General features: G+C 44.0%; 1 protein-coding gene across 1 annotated transcript in view; it reads left to right on the top strand.

Moving 5' to 3' along the window:
* Positions 1 to 22,565, top strand: part of LOC120990946 (A disintegrin and metalloproteinase with thrombospondin motifs 10-like) — a 208,191-nt gene that overhangs the window by 53,864 nt on the left and 131,762 nt on the right. Inside the window, exon 7 of the mRNA XM_040419838.1 lies at positions 2,897 to 2,999. Coding sequence (XP_040275772.1) covers positions 2,897 to 2,999 — 103 coding nt within the window. The remainder of the gene's footprint in view (positions 1 to 2,896; positions 3,000 to 22,565) is intronic.

Raw genomic sequence — 22,565 nt, 5'->3', positions numbered from 1 at the left:
AAGAAAGAGAATGGTGGGAAAGACACCCGGTGCAGTTCTTTATATCTGGAGCCCTGAGTCATCCACCTCTCTTGTAGGGAAATTGGCAATTTTTGAACAATGTTGCTTATACCCCTAGCTGTATCAAGAATGGCTAGACCTGGAAAGTCACCTTCTTCCTTTGCAGCTTGCAGTTCCATTAACAGGTCTCCTAACTCTCTAAGCCTGGGATGGTCTTTGCTGGAGATTTTCCCAAAGCTGTCTACTCTATTCCACAGGCAGTCCTCTATAATCTCAGGAGCCCCATAGCACTCATCAAGTCTCTGCCATGCCATCTGCAAACCCTTTCTGGAGTCATTCACATGTACAGCTTGTATGCGTTTCACTTGCTTGCATGACTCAATGCCTAACCATCTCACCAGAAGATCTATTTCTTCTTTGTAAGAGAGATTAAGATCTGTTATAGCATTTCTGAATGAAGCCCGCCAAGCCCTATAGTTTTCTGGCAGATCATCAAACTGCACAAGTCCCTTTGAAATAATTTCTCGTTTTGCCATATATCTTACCAGATCCGACGTGACTTGGTTGTGAGCTGGAGAGTCTGGGTAGCGATTAACTGGTGGTATCATTCTTGCATCTGATGAGCAAGTATAAGTTCCTTTTTCCACTGGAGGCATAGGATAGCTGTAGCAGTCAGGTGGATCTATGCAGTGGTGTGGAGTGTCAAGTCGCTTGCTGTCCATCGCAGGGTCTTCCCTGAAGATCTGACCGCTGGAGTTTCTCATTGGAGGGGCATAAAATGATAGGTCTGCAGTGAAGGGAGGGTCTTGACAAGAGGCGTTCTGCTGCTGTGAACTTGTCTGAAGTGGAAAGCGTGTGCTGCTGTGGGTACTTGTTTCCATCTTCTGAGATTGGATCAGGTTGATGGAGTATCTGTGAATGTTCTCTCACATATTCTTCAGTACGCTGTATAGCAGTTTCTTGCTTTAAGTCAAGCTGGATGTCTTGTTTGTCGCTTATGTCATCATCCGTTTCTAATGCAGCCTCTAATACTTGTGCTTTTGCAGTTGCTGCAGCTGCTGACTTTTTCAAACTGAGTACTTCTAGTGAAGCTTCTATACGTGCCTTTTCTTGCTTTATCTTTGCTTCTTCTTCTGCAAATACTATTTGTGCTTTCATGGCCTCTGCTTCGGCTCTGGCTAGCGCTGCTGCTTCAGAAGCACGAGATCGATGTGAGAGTCTGGATGAGCGTGACACTCTGGATCTGGTCTTCTGTGAAACTTCAGACATCTTTGTGTTGCTAGGTGTGGGTCTGTGTGAGACAGTAACTTCAGTCCCTCTGAAGTAGAAGCTGTGGCTGCACTGCGATGCTGTGTAGTGCTGCTGTACACGGATTAAGCGCTGATCATGCTTGCATTGCTCTATCGCATTCAAGGGCCGTCTCCGTTAAAGCCGTTGTTTTACTGTCCTGTTCCCCTTATTGTGAAGAATAATTAGACAGGTAGTTTACTCGCCCTTCAATCACCACACTGTTAAAGTTCCGGTAACTTGTTTAATGTGTATGATCAAAAGAAGGTAAAACTGTGAATACAGACAAAGCATAGTATCAGACCATACATGCAATGTAGGAGTGTGGATTAATACAATAACGCATACATCAAAGAACAGTGATGCATAAGAATACACTATGGAGCATCTGACATAAAATGCGTCTGCAGATGAGAGAACTATAGCATCATGGCAACTACACAGATCTAGGAGCATGTGACAGGAATCTACTAACATAGATTAGCTAATACCTAACTATAAAGCTCTAACATAATGCATGTATACAACAAAATATGCATCCTACACTGCAGATATAAGTAAATGATAAGGTTTGACATACCAACGATGCTTGGATGGCGTGGATGAAGGATAGATGCATGTGGATGCGACAGTACAGTGTGAATCTAGGAAATATGGCTGCTGGAATAAAGAACAACCTGCTTCCTGATCACAGAGAGTCTACTTCCTGCAGTGTCACATGACCTCAGGACAGAACAGAAAAGAACAAAGCAGTCTTAAAGGTGTCCACTAGGGGGAGCAGAATTCAGCAATGTAGATTAACATAATCTGGCTGTGGACAGACAGCACACCAACTAAGACTGGGCCCCCTCTTGCCCTTGGCCTCATAGCAGTCACATGGTCTGCCGCTATGGTGGTTACGCCCCTGTATCCATTTGATAGGTGATAAATGTTAGGTTGATGGGATCAAGCCTAGGCTCAGAAGTGGACATGCATATGCTCAGCCATTGCTCCATACAATTTCTCCTCACCATATATGTCTATAAGAAGAGGATTGGCAGGCAGAAGTCCCCTGTTCCACACATTCATCTCACATTTATCACCTATACTTGGGATAATTATAAATCATAAGGCTAGGACTACATGGCGACATTTGATACGCAACTTTTTGTCGTAGAAAAGTTGTGCAACACTTTTTGTAATGATAGCCAATGGTGTCGCACTGCAACATATAAAATGCTGTGACTACGACATGACAGTATTAAATAATCCATCTAAGTCGCATCGCAGTTGCAGCATGTGGCATGTCACAGTGCGACAATATTGACTATCATAACAAAAAATGTTGGGTGACATTGCTGCAACATAAATGTTATGCAACACATGTTGCAGTGTAGTTGTACCCTTTTTGTCGCTCAACGCATATCGCAAGTTGAAAGAAAAACTGTATGTCAATTTGCTGATTTTATTGTTTTATTTTTTATAAAATCTTTAACAAAAATGTTTCTTGACTTTTAACATTATCAGAAAACAGCAACCCAATGCACTTTCTCATTCTTTGTAAATATGAATATGTCTGATGAAAAGAACTTATTCATATAATAGGTGACTAAACAAAAGTATTTTTCAGGAGTGCCCATCAGGATCACAGGATTTTCGAGAGATGCAGTGTGCGGAATTTGACAATGTAGCATTTCGAGGAAAATATTATACTTGGAAAAGTTACAAAGGAGGTAGGTGCCTCCAGTAAGTGTATGAGGCTGTCCATTGCGCCAATGAAAAGCACTTGTTCTGGTAAAAGTTTCAGATGACAGTTTTTCTCATGGATCTCAAAACTAAGGGGGTCATTTACCAAGACCAGCGTTTTAGACGCCCCTTAATAACCCATGTATCTGGCAGTGGATCTGCTGAAGTTATGTAGAAGTGCCAGTCTGTACATAACTTTGGCGTCTCCAGTGCCAGTATACATGTAAGACAGCTTCTTTCCTGGCTTACATATTGACCATTTTCTATGCCTAAAACAGGTGTAGAAAATGATGAATGAGACTGGCCTACTGGCCTGTTTCCTTCCTCACCCACTTTTTTAGATCTGGCATGTGCAGGGAAAGTCACAGATTGCAGTGCAATCAACCCTTGTGCCGCAATCTTCTTCAGAGATATGCCTGATATACAGTAGGCATATTTCTGATCGTAAATGACCCCTTAAGTGTGTTAAAATGTGTTCCTTACAATTTGTTTATATTTGGTACATGTTATGAGCAACATTTTGAGCATATGTGATTTACCATTGCTTATTTTGCAGCTCTGTTACCTGGATTGTCACCATGGAAATCAGACCCTGTCCATGAGGGAGGCAGCTCATAATCTAATTTACCCATCTCAACACACTGTAGGGTGTATTTCATAGGAAGTCAAGTATGCTAGTAGTATGAGTTTGGATGTATGGGGGGTAACCAGAGAAACCTGGTGAACATCCAAGCAAACTCAGGAAGAATTTACAAACTCCGTACTATCGCTGTTAACATTCACATTCATTCATAACTAATTAAATTATCCACCCCCCTTAGAAAATAAAAAGAATGGTTTTATGCTCATTAACTATGCATCTCCCCTCACCAGCCAGATTTCACACCACCTCCTCTCTATCTGCCTTACTAGGAAATTCCAGATTTAGCTAAAATGCTCAGCTCAGCACATTCCTAGAGTTCAGAGGTGCAAAGGGGATATGAGGCCAGCAACAAAGATTAATGCTCAACAGATGCAGCAAGATGTCTCCAGAGATCAGTGTATTTGGAGGCCAATTTCCATTAGCGTTCCTCACATTTATATGAATGTATCTGTATCAGAATATATATGATTTTAACATAACGTTAATCTTTAATGAATTGACTTACAACAAATAGTAAATGTATAGCCAAGTACATATCAAATTCTTGTCACTATAGAACACAGCAGGACCTGGAACGAACGTCGGAAGGCGTTCCTCCCCAACAGTCGCCTGCTCGCTAGCAGATTAGATAGCTGCTATTACATGCAGCGATCTCCTTCTCAGTATAGGGAGGAGCGATCATTATCCCATTATGTGATTAGACACTACAATCTCCCACTTGCAAACGATAATTTTTAAACCTGTATAGAGATTTGGATTGCCCAATAAATGAGAGTTTGCTTGTTCATCAGGTAATCAGTGGCAGTATTACACTGCCAGATTATAGCTAACGAACATTACTTCGAATGCTGTTTAGCATTCATCTGACAGAAAATCTGCCATTCTAACACATGCTTTAGGCCTCTTTCACACGAATGATACGGATTGGCTCAGGATACGTTAAGGGTTCAGGATGCGTTCAGGGAAACTCGCACCATTTTGCAAGCAAGTTCGTTCAGTTTTGTCTGCGATTGCGTTCAGCTGTTTTTTCTGCGCTGGTGCAATGTGTTTTGATGCTTTTTCCATAGGGCCAGGGCTGCGTGAAAAACGCTGAATATAGACCATGCTGCGTCTTTCATAAAATGCAAAACTGATGCGTGAAAAAAACACAGACTCATGTACACAGACGCATTGAAATGAATGGGTCAGGATTCAGTGCGGGTGCGTTCACGTCATGCATTGCACCCACGCGGAAAACTCGCTCGTGTGAAAGAGGCCTTACTCATCTGTCCAGTATCAACACTGTCTCTTTTACTTGTAAATTCTGTTTATTTAGAAATGTTTAAACATGATCAAATCAATACAAAACCAACATATTGCTTGAATACAGGAAACCAATAATCATAGTATCAGCACTTGAGTTTAGAGCACTCAAATTGAGTAATAGGGTTAGTATTAAATTAAAAATCATTAGCTACATTAACCCAGTATTGATGAACAAAATATATTCTAAAACAAAGGAACAAAGGGGAGCCAAGATAAGGTGGAAGAGAAGTATATAATAACTATAAATATTACAGAAATTGTGTAATTTTATTAGCGTTACGATACAGAGTCAATCTGTTCTAAATTCTTTGATATTTATCCAAGTCATTTTACACAGTCCATCTGGTCTTCTCAAAGCTTTGTATTCTCCATACTTCCAAGTACCAATTCTTTAACGTTGGCGTATCTTTCTCCAGCCACCTTCTGAGGATTAAAGGGGTTCTCCAGGCTTTTAATATTGATGACCTATCCTCAGGATAGGTCATGAATATCAGATCAGCGGGGGTCTGACACAAAACCGTCCCAATCATTTCAATGGGATTGATCGTTCCCATACACTTGTATAGGAGCGATCCGTCCCATTGAAATTAATGGGACGGTTTGGGTGTAATTACACCTGCTCACCGCTGCAGAGGCGACGGCGAGAAGGTAAACAATGAAGAGAAGGCAGCGCTGGCACATATGTCCCTATCCCCTCTCCGAATCTCCAACAGAAATGAGAAATTTCTGGGTTGATTCTATGTAGAAAAGCAGGTGTTTTGTACCATCTGGTGGATAGTTTGAAAGTTAAAACCGATGGAATTCGAATGGGCATATTTCAGGATATGGTCAATTTGGTTTTCATGTGTCTAATTCTTTTGCCTAATTATCTGCAAAAGAAGGTGTTGACGTGTCCATATTTACTCATTCATAACACTTAGATAGCAACCTCTTTGTTGTGGAACGAGAGCAGAGAAAAGATTTGGTTCCTATGTAATGGAGAAGTCCAGATTTTTTTGCTTTTCGGGGATAGAGGCATCTTTATCTAGAACTTTTAGTTCTTCTAGCAGTAGAATTTTTTTTTCTTAAATAAGGCTTTCAGAGGAGCAATGCCTAATTGTTTGAATCCAAAACCCTTTTGGAGTACTAGATATTTGCTGGGGATAACACATAATAATGACGTCTCAAGGCCTACGTTGGGGGTTTTCTTGAGAGCATGCATTTTTTTTTATGAGCGTTTATTTTTAACCCATTTGAGCCTATCTTGATAAGAAGGTCCATAACAAGGTAATTAAATCACCTTCCAGAGAGTGCAGAGTTTCCTTGCTGGAGTTATTCCCCGCTCAAGCAGTCTAGTTACAATTGTGGCATTATACTGTAATAATGCTCTAATCAGGGTGTAGTATGCTATCCTATTATGTTTTTTTGCCAGATATACTTCAATATTAGCTTTTTATATTGCCTAAAAAAAATCTTGAGGTACTTCTATGGGAAGTATCTGAAATAAATATAGTATTTTAGGTAGGATTGACATTTTATGTGGGTCTCACTCATGGAAGTCTTTTTCTATGTTTTTCAGAGAGGTAGATGGTTCTGGGATTGATTTTAGTGGGTTTGACACTACAAACAACGTATCGTCTGTATAAGCTGCTATCTTGTGTTTTTTTTTTTTTTTGAGTGGAGAGCCCCTTAATGTTGGCATTATTTCTTATCTTAGTCAAAAAAGGCTCCAATGATAGGACAAAAAGAAGGGGGGATAAATGGTATCCCTGCCGAGTTCTGTTATAACTGTTAAATGGGTTTGAAAGAAGGCCATTCACTTTGACTAGTGCAGATGGATAGGAATAGAATGCCATGGTTTTATCTATAAACTGGGATGAAAAAATTTAATTTTTGTAAAACAGTTTTTAGATAGGTCCAATTCAATCTATCAAATGCCTTTTTGGCACCAGAGGAAATGTAAATTAAAGGGATCTCTATTAGCTTAGCATACTGTTCTATTTGGAGTACTTTCATCGTATTATCCTTAGCCTCTCTATAGTGTATGAATCACACCTGGTCTTTATGAACAAGATAGCGCATAAGTGATTGGAGTCAAGCCGCCAATAGTTTAGCAAAGATTTTAAGATCATTTTTAGGTAAAGATATCTACCTATAGTTGGCGCATAATCTACTATCTTTACACCGTGATATGTGCCAGCAACGACTCTTATCTGAAATGAGTATCTGACAAGATCGTATTTAAATATGAAATTAAGTGAGTGTCACGAGTAGGAGGTCCCAGGAGAGACTACCGCGTCGTCAAGCAATAAACAAACGGAAATCAGGTACAGACACACAAGAGTTTATGGCACAAACAAAAAACAGGGAAGGCAGCACAGACAAAACATGAGCTCTATGTGCCGTCAGCACAGTGGGAGAAAACCCCCACTGCGCCACTGTCTAGTAATACTCCAGAGGGGCGTGACTAAGCAACTCCTGGTATTCACTAGGGCCCCAGAAGGTAGGGTTAGGCTTTGCCGCAGGAAGTTGCCAGAGTCCACTCTGGAGCGTGAACTAGACAGTGACAGCAGGAACGAATGGACAACAGGTACCAGAAGGTACCGACGGCACATAGGCAAACATAACAGACAGGCAAATACAAAACAGGGCAACTAATAACACAAGCAGAAATACATAGCAAGGAAACAGGAGTGACAATGAGCAGAGAAGGACTAGCTCCACCAGTGGTAAACTGCGTGGCCTTGCGCATAGCACTCTGCAGCTAGGCGTGCTGCAGCAAGGGCTTGCTGAACAGAGACATATGAATAAAACAAAAGGTAACTAAAAATACAAGCAGGAGTTCAAGCAAGGGAGCAGGAGTGGCAATGAGCAGAGAAGGATTTGCTCCACCAGTAGTAAACTGCATGGCTTTGCGCATACCACTCTGCTGCAAAGAAAGGTGCGGCAAGGGCTTGCTGAACAGAGACATATGAATACACACAAGGTAACTAAAACATAACTGGCAGAACAGATAACAGAAAGACAGGAAAGAGGACGTCAATGAACAAGTAGGGAAACCCACAGAGCACAGACAGACAGACATGGATCCCATGGGTCAGCAGCATGGGAGAGAGAGTACAAACAGGAGCAGGACAAGACAACACACACCAGGAGAGCTGACACAGAACTGAGGAAACCTCAGCCTTATATACAGGTTCCATGGGTGCAGCAGAGAGGCCACACCCATGGAGCAGACAGAGAGGATTAACTCCTAATAGACACACAGGGGAGTTAACCCATAAAGAACCACAAATGACACACAGGAACGGAGCTGCAGCGAGAGCATAGACAGAAGGTCACAGCCAGAGGTAATGACTGTGACAGTGAGGAAAGAGAAATTGTTCATAGTAACTGATCTCAAAACTGTCTGGCCCCGGACTTTTATCATTCGCTATGGAGTCAACGGTCTTATTAATCTCATCTACCTTAAAGGGTTTATTACGGAGATCTATTTGTTTTACAGAAAGGCTGGGTATGTTTACTTTTTCTAAATAGCCATCTATCCATTTCTTCAAGAGAGCCTCATCAAGATCTTCGAGCTTCAAATTATGTAGCCTGGAATAGAGTTTTTGAAAGTGTTAGCAATCTGTTTAGATTCGAATACTTCTCTCTGCGTCTCTGTTTTAATTTTAGCAATGAAGGATTTGGCTCTCACTTTACCTACTACATTGGCCAACATTTTGCCGCATTTATTCAGTCTCTGAGACTGAATATTAAAGGGAATCTTTCACTAGCATATTAGCAAATTTTTTTTTTTATGAATCCATGTGTAATAAAGTACCTTATTTCCATATGTCTTGTTCTTTTTATTGTGAGTCTTGTCATTTCTTCAAAAAAACGCTTCTTATGACATTCAAATGAAGCTGTAAGGAGCCCAGAGGGGCGTTATTCTTTCTCCACGGTGCCCAGGAACGCCCCTCTGAAGTGCCGTGCCTTACGAAATTTGAAAACGAAGAACTCCTCCAAGTTCAGCTAAATCGCCTCCCAGAGGCGCGGCTAAGTGCTCACCCCGCCTCCCCCCCCAGCGCCGCGCTCTGCGGCAAACACCCCGATCCTCCTCTCGCCCGCATCCGAAATCCCGCGTAGGCACAGTGCTGGCGATTTCGCTGGCTGAGGAAACAGCGAACACGTCACTGGGATCGGCGCATGCCCAGTGACGCTGTTGCCCTCAGTCGTCTTTTCATCGCGCAGGCAATCGCCGGCACTGCGCCTGCGCGGGATTTCGGATGCAGGCGAGAGGAGGATCGGGGTGTTTGCCACAGAGCGGGGGGAGGGGGGGTGAGCACTTAGCCGCGCCTCTGGGAGGTGATTTAGCTGAACTTGGAGGAGTTCTTAGTTTTCAAATTTCGGCGGGCACGGCACTTCAGAGGGGCGTTCCTGGGCACCGTGGAGAAAGAATAACGCCCCTCTGGGCTCCTTACAGCTTCATTTGAATATTATAAGAAGCGTTTTTTTGAAGAAATGACAAGACTCACAATAAAAAGAACAAGACATATGGAAATAAGGTACTTTATTACACATGTATTCATAAAATTTTTTTTTTGCTAATATGCTAGTGACAGATTCCCTTTAAGCAAGTCCTTCAGTTTCAATTTGAGCTCCGTCAACTCTCCTTCTTTTCTACACGAGTCTTTATGTTTTCTCTCTAATCTCTGCATTTTTAGTAGGACCTCATCTATCTCTTTATTACTAGCATTTTTTTTTGTAGCCCCAAGCTGTATAAAAGTGACAACTTTGGTTCAGGGAGTCGTGCAAATTATATTTTAGACTACGTCCTAACTCTTCTGGGGATGAGAGTTAAAGAGTGGGGATTATTATTTCATTACTTAAAGGTGACGCTCAGTCTTGTGCTTTCTCCTTTCCGACCGGGTCACAATCCATCTGGTCGGTAGATGAGTTTTTCAGAGCCCTGGGACTTATCTACAATGACCTAGATCGGGTTTCCCTGGCTGAATCTAAGTTGTGTGGTTTGAGGCAGGGAGAGCGTTCTGCTGAGTCCTATTGCTCTGATTTTAGGAGGTGCGCAACTGATACAGAGTGGAATGACCCAGCTCTCCGTAGTCAATTCTGTCAAGGGCTGTCTGAGAACCTGAAGGACGCCTTGGCTTTTTCCAAAAATCCAGAATCATTGGAGGCGGCCATGTCTCTAGCTGTACGTATTGATAGACGCCTGAGGGAAAGATCTAAAGTTCCTCTCGCTCGGGACGTACTATTATAATGGGAAAGCGGCCTCTTCTGACACACTGGGTAAAGAGACACTCAAGCTCATGTCTGGTGATGAGCCAATGCAATTGGGACAGGTCACTCCTGGACCAGGTGATAAAAACTTTAGGGTTAAGAAAAGACTTTGATGGTAAAGGAGGACATTTTGTCAATGTATGTCCTTATGTTAAATATCAAGGTGAAAAGAAAAAAACTAATGTGTTTAGTCCTCTTCTCACTCTTGGTAGTGTGGGTGGGGAATCTGAGAATCTACTTTTGTCATTTACCAGTAGTACCCAATTTCTCCTGCCTGCCAAGGTGGCGCTAGACTCCAAAACTGTGGAAATGGAAGTACTTATTGACAGTGGGGCAGGGGTTAACCTAGTGGATGGACAGATTGTCCGTATGCATGGTTTGACACCAAGCGCATTAGACAAAAATATTTCTGTGTTTGCGATTGATTCCGCCCTTCTCTCTCAAAAGTGTCTGTCTCAAATGGTGCAGGACATTCGCCTAAAGGTGGGAGATTCTCATATTGAATCCATTTCCTGTTTTGTGCTAGAGGGTCTGTCTTGTCCTCTGGTGCTAGATTTCCATTGTTAACCAAACATAACCCTACCATCGATTGGCAAGCGAGACAGATTCTCAATTGGAGTGATTACTGCCTTGACAACTGTCTCAGCACGTTGTTTTCTGTTGTAACTACTAAAATGTTACCTTCTTTCCTTTCAGATTTTTCTGATGTTTTCTCTGAGGGTGGAGACCAGGAGTTTCCTCCTCATCGGGAGTATGATTGCCTCATCAACCTTATTCCCGCAGCTCGATTGCCAAAGTCTCGGTTGTATAATCTTTCTGAACCCCAAAGAATAGCCATGCAAGAGTATATCACCGAGAGGTTAGCTAAAGGTCATATTAGACCATCCAAATCACCAGTGGCTGCAGGCCTCTTCTTTGTTAAAAAAAAGGATGGAACTCTTAAGCCATGTTTGGACTTCCGTGAGCTTAATCCATGATCCCTATCCCCTTCCTTTGATCCCAGATTCATTTAAATCAGATTGTCGGCACCAAGGTGTTCTCTAAATTGGATTTGAGGGGGGCATATAATTTGATACGAGTCAAGGAAGGGGACGAATGAAAAACAGCCTTTAATACTCCTAAGGGTCATTTTGAGAATCTGGTCATGCCTTTTGGTTTGACCAATGCTCCTGCTGTTTTTCAACACTTCATCAATTACATCTTTCATCATCTGGTGGCCAGGTTTGTGGTGCTTTATCTGGATGATATTTAAATTTATTCCTGTGATATGGAGACGCATGAAGATCACGTGAGACAGGTCTTACAGATCCTAAGAGAGAATAAATTGTATGCTAAAATGGAGAAGTGTGTATTTGCGGTCCCAGAAGTGCAATTCCTGGGGTACCTAATCTCATCTTTGGGTTTTCGTATGGATCCGGAAAAAGTCTGCGTTGTATTGGACTGGGATCGACCCGAAGATCTAAAGGCACTCATGCGATTTTTGAGGCTCACCAACTACTACCGTAAATTTATCTTGAATTACTCAACTGTTGTTAAACCTTTAACTGATATGACTAAGAAAGGCACAGATTTCTCAGTCTGGTCCGATGAAGCATTACATGTTATTTCAGCGATAAAAGAATGTTTTGCTTCTGCTCCTATTCTGGTGAAACCGGATGTGTCGCAAACATTTATTGTGAAAGTTGACACATCAGAGGTAGATGTTGGAGCAGTCTTGTCGCAGGGTCCTTCTCCTAGAAAATGGCACCCTTGTGCTTTTTTTTCTAAAAAACTCTCTTCTGCCGAAAGAAATTATGATGTAGGTAATAAAGAGTTGCTGGCCATTAAATTGACTTTTGAGGAAAGGCGTCATTGGTTGAAAGGAGCGATTCATCCCATTACGGTAATTACTGATCACAAAAATCTGGCTTACCATGGAGACGGCTAAACGTCTGAACCCAAGGCATGCCACATGGTCATTGTTTTTTACTAGATTTAATTTCATTGTCACTTATCGCCCTTGGATTAAAAACGTCAAAGCGGATGCCTCGTCGCATAACTTTCCTGGTGGGGGGTGATTCAGAGGATCCTGCTCCGTTATTGGCTGATGGGGTGGTTGTATCTGCCCTATATCCTGAACTTGAGGCAGAGGAGTTGGAGGCCCAGGGAGAGGCACCTGATTCCTGTCCTCCAGGGAAGTTGTTTGTCCCTTCAGAGCTACAACACAAGGTGTTTAAGGAACATCATGATACTGTTCTTACGGGACACCCTGGGAGCAGATCCACTGTCGATCTCATTTCCCGGATATTCTGGTGGCCAGGGCTACGTAAATGTGTTGAGGACTATGTGGCAGCTTGTGAGACTTGCGCGCTTTCTAAGGTGACCCATACTCTGGCCTTCAGGATCTCTACTTCCCTTGTCTATCCCATCCCGACCCTGGACTCATTTGTCCATGGACTTTATCACAGATTTGCCTAATTCCTATGGGAAAACTGTGATTCTGGTGATTGTTGACCGCTTCAGCAGGATGGCGCACTTTATACCATTATCAAGTTTACCTAATGCCAAAACTCTCGTACAAGTGTTTTAAAATAACATTGTGAAACTACATGTCATTCCCTCTGATGTGGTGTCTGATAGAGGGACTCAATTTGTCTGGGGGTCCAATTGTCCTTCTCTTCTGCCTTTCATCCTCAGTCGAACAGACAGGCGGAGTGCACTAACCAGAATCTGGAGACTTATTTGAGATGTTTTGTCTCTGAGAATAAAGAAGAGTGGTCTTCATTTTTGTCGTTGGCCAAGTTTGCCATAAATAACAGTAGACAGTCCACTGATAAGTCGCCATTTTTTGGTGCATATGGGTTCCATCCGCAGTTTGGCATATTTTCTGGTACTGAGAATTCTGGTATACCTGAAGAGGAAAGATTCTCCTCTTTGTTGACATCTATTTGGCGGAAGATTCAAAACAATTTAAATAAAATGGGCAAAAAGTATAAACGTATGGCTGACAAGAGACGTATGAGTGGTCCGGACCCGAGAGTGGGTGATTCTGTGTGGCTGTCCACAAGAAACATTAAGTTGAATATACCCTCTTGGAAGTTGGGGCCAAGGTTTATCGGGCCATACAAGATCTCTGCCATTATAAATCCGTTGGCTTTTCCTCTTGAACTTCCGCAGGCTTTGAAAATTCATAATGTGTTTCACAAGTCATTGCTTAAAAGATATGTTGAACCTGCTGAACCATCCTCTCTGCCACCCCCTCCTGTCACAGTGGACAGTAATCTTGAGTTTCAGATTGCCAGAATAGTGAACTCACGTATTCTTTGTGAATCTCTTCAGTATCTCGTGCACTGGAAGGGTTACGGTCCAGAGGAAATAATGTGGGTTCCGGCGACCAACGTGAATGCCAGTCGCCCTGTGAAAGGCTGCATCCTGATAAGGTCAGTTCTGGGTGTCCGGAGTTCACCCATAGAAGGGGCGGTACTGTCACTGTCCCTCCCGTGACAGAGGTCAGAAGATCGGATAGACTTGCTGCACGTGAGGCTATCTGACAGGTCTCTCTGTTTTCCTCTTTGTATGTTGTGGTTTGGCAGGATCTCACCTCTCCTCAGGTTCTGCTTGTTATCAGTGATGAGGCTCTATTTAGGTCCACCTCACACTGCTGACCATGCAGTTGATATTTTCTCTTTGGAGTTGCTAGAGCTTGTTTGTCTGGGATCTCCTGCTTCTCCATACATCTCTAAGCTAATTACTACTTGCCTTTTCTGTTTGTTGTTCTCACGGGGGTAATCACAGACAAGCGCAGCCGCCTGTCCACAGCCAACGTGGACAAGCTCACATTCATTAAAATAAGCCAGGCATGGATCCCACAGGACTTGTCCGTACCTTCTGCTGAGTAGACAAGTATACCAGTCGCACCCAGCCATTGTGTAGTGTCCCACTACGTAATGGTGGGCACTACTCAAGGGTCAATTGGGTCACGTTGTTCTCCACCTCCTGTGGAACATGGTTATGGTATTTTATATTGCATTGTAATGTATACTTTCATGTTTATTTCCTGTGTACCAGGCCTGCTAGGGGTGTAGTTTCTCCTCCTAAGCTGTAGAGGGAGCTATGGAACCCCCTAGTATATATAGTCAGGTCCAGTCCAGTGAGTTTTTTTTTCAGAAGCCAAGATTCACTTCAGCCAAGGTACAGCTTCTAACATGCAGCTAGATAGCCCAGGTTCCTAACCTGCTACTAGGAGAAGAAGTTCCCTCCTGAAGTTATTCTGCATCTAGCAAAGTACAGAGCAGTGCTAATTGTATCCAGCCAAGTAGAAGGCTGAAGGGCAGAAGTTTATTTGCAGCAAGTGAATTTATACCAGAGGAAGGTTTCCCTACCCAAGGATAAAGCCAGCTATTAGGCATTCGGGCCTTGGAGACTTGACAGGATTCTTGACAGGATTCTGCAGAAAGTACAGCCTGATCTGTGAGTTTATTCCCTCTGAGTGATCTTGCTAGGATTCTACCTGCCATTAATGTAAAGCCTGCCTGTTACCAAATCTACTTCATATGGAACTGTTTGAAGCCTGTATATAGTTGAACTGTTCAGTAAAGTGGAGTTCTAGTTCACCATAAACGTGTGTACCTCAATTATTCCTCCAACAAATCGGTGTGCCACCGTGTCACGGCTGAGGATGGGGGAAATCCTCAGCCGTGCGATGGCGGAAGATGTCCAGTCGCTGCTCGCCAGGAGCACAGAATCAGGGAGCAGGTCACCTCCTGTTGCGTCCCTAACGCTGACCCTGTCTCCTACCTGCATGGGCCGACCTTGATGGTAGGAGGACCCATGCGCAGGAACCTCGGATCCCTGACTAAGGCCTCTTTCACACTTGCGTTGTCCGGATCCGGCGTGTACTCCACTTGCCGGAATTACACTCCGGATCCGGAAAAACGCAAGTGTACTGAAAGCATTTGAAGACGGAACCGTCTTCCAAATGCTTTCAGTGTTACTATGGCACCCAGGACGCTATTAAAGTCCTGGTTGCCATAGTAGGAGCGGGGAGCGGGGGAGCGGTATACTTACAGTCCGTGCGGCTCCCGGGGCGCTCCAGAATGACGTCAGAGCGCCCCATGCGCATGGATGACGTGATCCATGCGATCACGTGATCCATGCGCTTGGGGCGCCCTGACGTCACTCTGGAGCGCCCGGGGAGCCGCACGGACGGTAAGTATACTGCTCCCCTGCTCCCCACTACACTTTACCATGGCTGTCAGGACTTTAGCGTCCCGGCAGCCATGGTAACCACTCTGAAAAAGCTAAATGTCGGCTCCGGCAATGCGCCGAAACGACGTTTAGCTTAAGGCCGGATCCGGATCAATGCCTTCCAATGGGCATTAATTCCGGATCCGGCCTTGCGGCAAGTGTTCCGGATTTTTGGCCGGAGCAAAAAGCGCAGCATGCTGCGGTATTTTCTCCGGCCAACAAACGTTCCGTACCGGAACTGAAGACATCCTGATGCATCCTGAACGGATTACTCTCCATTCAGAATGCATTAGGATAATCCTGATCAGGATTCTTCCGGCATAGAGCCCCGACGACGGAACTCTATGCCGGAAGACAATAACGCAGGTGTGAAAGAGCCCTTACCCTCCGACCGGTCCCTGGGCTAAGGAGCAGGGTAAGACAACCCACTCCTCATAGGCACGGAGGAGCAGGAGTCTCACTGGCCAAGCAGCATGAAGAAGCGGGTACATAAACAGGACTATGGATAAGACAGGTGAACCAAACAGTTCCACACAAACCTGTCTCAGCCTTGCTGACTGGAACCCGTGCTAAGGAAAGGCTGTCCACACAGACAAAGGTAACACATCACGGTATTAGAACTTATGACCGGAAGGGTGGCCCTTACAAGAAGATGGAAATCACAGGAGGCTGCTACAGCAAAGCATGACTGAAGCAACCTCCTGTGATTTCCATCTTCTTGTAAGGGCCACCCTTCCGGTCATAAGTTCTAATACCGTGATGTGTTGTTGATGTCTTGTGTCTTTGGTTTTTGTGCATGGGTCCTCCTGCGCATGGGTCCTCCTACCATCAAGGTCGGCCCATGCAGGTAGGAGACAGGGTCAGCATTAGGGATGCAACAGGAGGTGACCTGCTCCCTGATTCTGTGTTCCTGGCGAGTAGCGACTGGACATCTTCCATCATCGCACGGCTGAGGATTTCCCCCATCCTCAGCCGTGACACACCGTTACCGGCACTGGCATTACGAACTGTAAGGGATCTTGCCACCTGCACACTAAACTTCCAACACCCAGGGCACCTCACCTACCACCTGGCCTGGTCCCTATCGTCAGAGAGTGCCCCAGAGGATCTATGTGCCAGCCTCTCTATCACTGCTGTACACCTGCCCAGGGTCTTCTGCAAACTGTGAGTACTAAGAGCAACCCTCGTTCTGCCTATTAAACCGTGACTTCACATTCGCTTACCCTGAAGGACTGGGGTACTGCAATTGTTATACTCCAGCGCACTTTCTCTTTGCATTATCTTTTCTATTTCCCAATGTTTTGGGGTCTTCCCAGATTTATAAAAAAAATAAAAATAAGGGGGGAAAAATAAAAATAAAAAAACAACAAAAACAGTGTTGCCTACCTCCTCCTCCTCCACCGCCACAACAAAAACAGTGCTGCCTACCTCCTCCTCTTCCTCCATCGCCACTTCTAGCTACACCGCCACGTCCACCGCCTCCTCAACCTCCTACTCCACTTTGACCTCCGCCTCCTAGTTCAAGATTATTATAATTTTTTTATATTCTGTTATTTAAAGTCATTTCTCTATCCACAATTGTATGCAGGGCAACTGTCCTGCTCTTACCCCCATTTTGCTTCCTTTTGCAGCCCTCTAGCCCTTACTACGACTATTTTACATCCATTTTAGTGCACCAAAGTTCAGGTCCCCATTGACTTCAATGGGGTTTGGGTTCAAGTTCGGGTCAAGTTCGGGTCCCGAACCTGAACTTTGACCTGAAGTTCGGCCGAACCCGGCGAACCCGAACATCCACGGGTCCGATCATCCCTACTTTTAAGCAACTATGAGCTTAGTGAGGACAGTCAGCAAGTACAGGCCAGCACAGACTTAGAGGAGAGGTCTGCTGCATCCCTCTTTAGGCCTGCATCAAGCGATTATGACAGTTGGTTAGGAGCACATGTTGCGAGCTGTCAAGGATGTGGCATTGAAACTGGTGAGGGTGTAATAATTGACAACCAGACAGCAGTGGATGATGATGTAGCCGATCGCACGTGGGAGATGGGTCAGGAGGGGACATCATCATCATCAGGGGATGAGGGTGGCAGCAAGCCCATGAGATAGCAGCAGGGTGGCACCATGCCTATGAATCAGCAGCGTGGAAGCAGTGGGAGATATGGAGCCAAACGCTCGTGGGGTACACCGTCTGCTACTCAGGAGCCTACCTGTCAGGAAACAACTAGCTGTGCACGGGTTCAGAAAAGCAGCAGCATGCAGTCAGCACAAATTTTTTATCAAGTCGCTGGAGGATGTTAGCTTGGCAGTATCCAGGATATGTGGGCAGAAGGTGAAGCGTGGTCACGGTGCTAATGTTGGCACCATGGCCCTGTGTCAACACATGGAGCATCATTATAAAGTGGCCTGGGAAAACTGTGGCACTAATGTGGTTGTATATCCTGATGCAGCAACTGCTCCATCTCCCAGCGGCCCCTTCTGCACCAGTCAGGGGTCTTCAACCTCAGCAGAAAGAAGCTGTCTTTCCTTCTCTTCGTCTATTGCTCCTACCTCCTACCAATCGTCACATGTTTCCCCAGCAATTGATCACCAAAGTGATTGCAAAGAGACATCAGTATACACGCACTCATCCAACACCACAGAAGATGAACGTGCACCTGGCTAAGTTGCTGGTACCACAGTCCCTCCCTTTCCTTGTGTTTGAGAACTGATCGCTTGTGCCCAGCCAAGGTGGAAAGTCCCATGCCGTCACTGCCTCACTAAAAAAGCTGTACCAGCCCTTCAAACAAATGTTGAGCAGAAGGTGGGCCAGTCCTTCAGCCTGTCGGCATCTGGTACAGTTCATGCCAACACTGATGTGCGGAGATGTAACCAGACCTTTTTTTCTGGCGGAACGCCCCGGACTGGCTTCCGCCACCTATTTTGACACGCCCCGCCCCCTCATGGGTGTCCGCCCGCCGCCGCAAACAAAATAAAACCCAGTTGTGAACAACTTAATCCTCTGCGATTCTGCGGTGCGATCCTCTCTACGTACTCACAAACTCAGTAACAGGAAGGCCAGGCGGCAGCGTAACTCACTGACGTCACGCGCCTGCTCCGCCTGCTTCATTCATAAAGTGGGAGGAGCAGGCGCGTGACGTCAGTGAGTTGCGCTGCCGCCCGGCCTGCCTGGTACTGAGTTTGTGAGTACAGAGAGGGAGAGGATTTCTCTTGTTTAAAAATGCCTATTTGCCTACATTAATGAGTTCTCAGTGAACTTCTCACACTACCTGATGCATCAGTAGTCTGGGCCTGAGGTACTCACTCTGTTCTCAAAATGGCCAGTGCTGCTCATTTGAGTTTGATGTCCAAGCCATTCAGAGAACACAGAATGTCTCAGGCTACCCAAGCACAGTGTGCATCAGGTAGTCTGAGAAACCATGTTGGGGGAGAACAGAGAAATCCAGGATTTGGAGAGTCAGTGGCACAAGGAATGAAAAGGAGGGCACCAGGTTACTTAACTGAGAATTCCTTAGATAATGTTTAATTTTCATGTCAAACTGGAGGGTAGCTTTAATTCAACTGTGCTAGCTAGCATCTTGGTTGGTTTCGTTTCAGTATCACATAAAGACACCGGGCGAGTTTTCAAGTTAATGAAAATATCTGGATTAAGACCTTTGGATGTCTAATCAGAAGAGCAAAAAAGAAACACCACAAACGACTGTTCATTCATTTCATCTTCTTGCAAACAGAAATCTATTTTTTCCCATTTGTCTGATAAAGACAACCAAATGATGAAAAGGGACCACCACTTGGAACTCCCTCAATGATCTGGATAAGAATTTCTCTCACACAGAGTGGATTTTACTAAAGTGGGCCCCAAACCATGAACAGCCACCATATAATACCATCAATGCGGCATTAATCTGTTATTAACCCCATAGGGACACAGCCTTATTTTACCTTAAGGACCAGGCCATTTTTTGAAAATCTGACCACTGTCACTTTAAGTGCTGATAACTTTAAAACGCTTTGACTTATCCAGGCCGTTCTGAGAATGTTTTTTCGTCACATATTGTACTTCATGACACTTCATGAAAAATTAGCAAATTTCAAAGTTTCAGTTTCTCTACTTCTGTAATACATAGTAATACCCCCAAAAATTGTGATGGCTTTACATTCCCCATATGTCTACTTCATGTTTGAATTGTTTTGGGAATGATATTTTATTTGTTGGGCATGTTATAAGGCTTAGAAGTTTAGAAGCAAATCTTGAAATTTTTCAGAAACTAAATTTTTAGGGACCAGTTCAGGTCTGAAGTCACTTTGCGAGGCTTACATAATAGAAACCACCCAAAAATGACCCCATCTAAGAAACTACACCCCTCAAGGTATTCAAAACTGATTTTACATACGTTGTTAACCCTTTAGGTGTTGCACAAGAGTTATTGGCAAATGGGGATGAAATTTGAAAATTTCCTTTTTTTGCCTTATTTTCCATTTTAACCCATTTTTTCCACTAACAAAGCAAGGGTTAACAGTCAAACAAGACTGTATCTTTATTGCCCTGACTCTGCCGTTTACAGAAACACCCAATATGTGGCCGTAAACTACTGTACGGCCACACAGCGGGGCGTAGAGTGAAAGGTGCGCCGTTTGGTTTTTGGAGGGCTGATTTTTATGGACCGGTTTATTTACACCGTGTCCTGTTTCAACCCCCCCTGATGCACCCCTGGAGTAGAAACTCCCTAAAAGTGACCCCATCTAAGAAAGTACACCCCTCAAGGTATTCAAAACTGATTTTACATACGTCGTTAACCCTTTAGGTGTTGCACAAGAGTTATTGGCAAATGGGGATGAAATTTGAAAATTTCATTTTTTTGCCTTATTTTCCATTTTAACCCATTTTTTCCACTAACAAAGCAAGGGTTAACAGCCAAACAAGACTGTATCTTTATTTCCCTGACTCTGCCGTTTACAGAAACACCCAATATGCGGCCGTAAACTACTGTACGGCCACACAGCGGGGCGTAGAGTGAAAGGTGCGCCGTTTGGTTTTTGGAGGGCTGATTTTTATGGACCGGTTTATTTACACTGTGTTCTGTTTCAACCCCCCTGATGCACCCCTTGAGTAGAAACTCCCTAAAAGTGACCCCATCTAAGAAAGTACACCCCTCAAGGTATTCAAAACTGATTTTACATATGTCGTTAACCCTTTAGATGTTGCACAAGAGTTATTGGCAAATGGGGATGAAATTTGAAAATTTCATTTTTTTGCCTTATTTTCCATTTTAACCCATTTTTTCCACTAACAAAGCAAGGGTTAACAGCCAAACAAGACTGTATCTTTATTGCCCTGAGTCTGCCGTTTACAGAAACACCCAATATGTGGCAGTAAACTACTGTACGGCCACACAGCGGGGCGTAGAGTGAAAGGTGCGCCGTTTGGTTTTTGGAGGGCTGATTTTTATGGACCGGTTTATTTACACCGTGTCCTGTTTCAACCCCCCTGATGCACCCCTGGAGTCGAAACTCCCTAAAAGTGACCCCATTTTGGAAACTACGGGATAAGGTGGCATTTTCTGGGGGACTATTTTTAGGGTACATATGATTTTTGGTTGCTCTATATTACATTTTTGTGAGGCAAGGTTACCAAAAATTGAAATTCTGAAATTTCATCTCCATTTGCCATTAACTGTTGAGGAACACCTAAAGGGTTAATAAAGTTTGTATAATCAGTTTTGAATACCTTGAGGGGTGTAGTTTCTTAGATGGGGTCACTTTTAGGGAGTTTTTACTCTAGGGGGGGCATCAGGGGGGCTTCAAAAGGGACATGGTGTCAATAAAAAAGGCCATCAAAATCGGCCTTCCAGAAACCATGTCGGTCCTTTCCTTTTGCGGCCTCCCTTTTACTGATACAGCAGTTTACAACCACAAATGTGGCATTTCTGTAAACTGCAGTATCAGGGTAATAAATATTAACTTTTGTTTGGTTGTTAACCCTTGTTTTGTTACCGGAAAAAACGGATTGAAATGGAAAAGTGCCAAAAATTGCGTTTTTGGCACCGTTTTTTTTTATTTTTTTAAACCGAGTTAATCTGGGGGGTTAGGTCATGGGATATTTTGATAGAGGAGATTCTTACGGACGCGGCGATACCTAATAAGTCTACTTTTTTTACATTTATTGAGGTTTTAGACTATATTATCCTTATTGATACAAAAAAAAATAATTTGTATCTCTAAAGTCTAGGTGTCATATTTATTTATTTTTTTATCCGATTATCTTATGTGGGGGCTCATTTTTTGCGGGACGAGCGGACGGTTTTATTGGCACTATTTTGGGGGCTATATGACTTTATGATCGCTTGCTATTAAACTTTTTGTTATGTAAGGTGACAAAAAAAAATCTTTTTTTGCACCTTTTTTTTTTTTTTTCCTTGACCGTGTTAATCTGGGGGGTTAGGTCATGGGGTATTTTTATAGAGGAGATTATTACCGACGCGGCGATACCTAATATGTCTACTTTTAATAAATTATTTTCATTTTTTTGGGTGTATCAAGTCTGAGAACCAGTTTTTTTATCCGATGTCAGTGCTAAATTGGGATATAAATTTAGTACTCCATGGAAGTGTGATACTCCCTGAAGCAACCAATAATGCAGAGGCCCGGATGATCGGGGCACGTGTCACATTGAGTAGTGGTGTCCTTCCGTATCCCCCTCCTGTGACACACTCTGCACCTTTTTTGGGTTCGTCCCTTCTTTCCAGTATGGGGGACCACACCTGGAAAGTGTTGGCCAGGGACGATCCGGGCACCTACAGTTCCCGAGGTACTCCGGCCTGCTCTTTCCCGGTCCGAAAAGATCAGGGCCATGAGGACTGCCTCATAGAACTGGAGGAATGTCCCTGTGCTGCCAGCGCTTCGGGATAGTACAAAAGAGTTGTATATGGCAACCTGCACCAAGTAGACCGCAACTTTTTTGTACCATGCCCAGGTTTTGCGCATGGCGTTATATGGCTTGAGGACTTGATCCGAGAGATCAACTCCTCCCATATACCGATTGTAGGCGACGATACAATCTGGCTTGAGGACCGTTGCTGCGGTACCTCGCACAGGGACAGGGGTGATGCCGTTACCATGAATTGTG

This window comes from Bufo bufo, chromosome 2, assembly GCF_905171765.1.
Source record: "Bufo bufo chromosome 2, aBufBuf1.1, whole genome shotgun sequence".
In the NCBI taxonomy this organism is placed as follows: Eukaryota; Metazoa; Chordata; class Amphibia; order Anura; family Bufonidae; genus Bufo; species Bufo bufo.
Note: the sequence above shows the minus strand (reverse complement) of the source record. Positions and strands in the feature narration are given on the sequence as shown.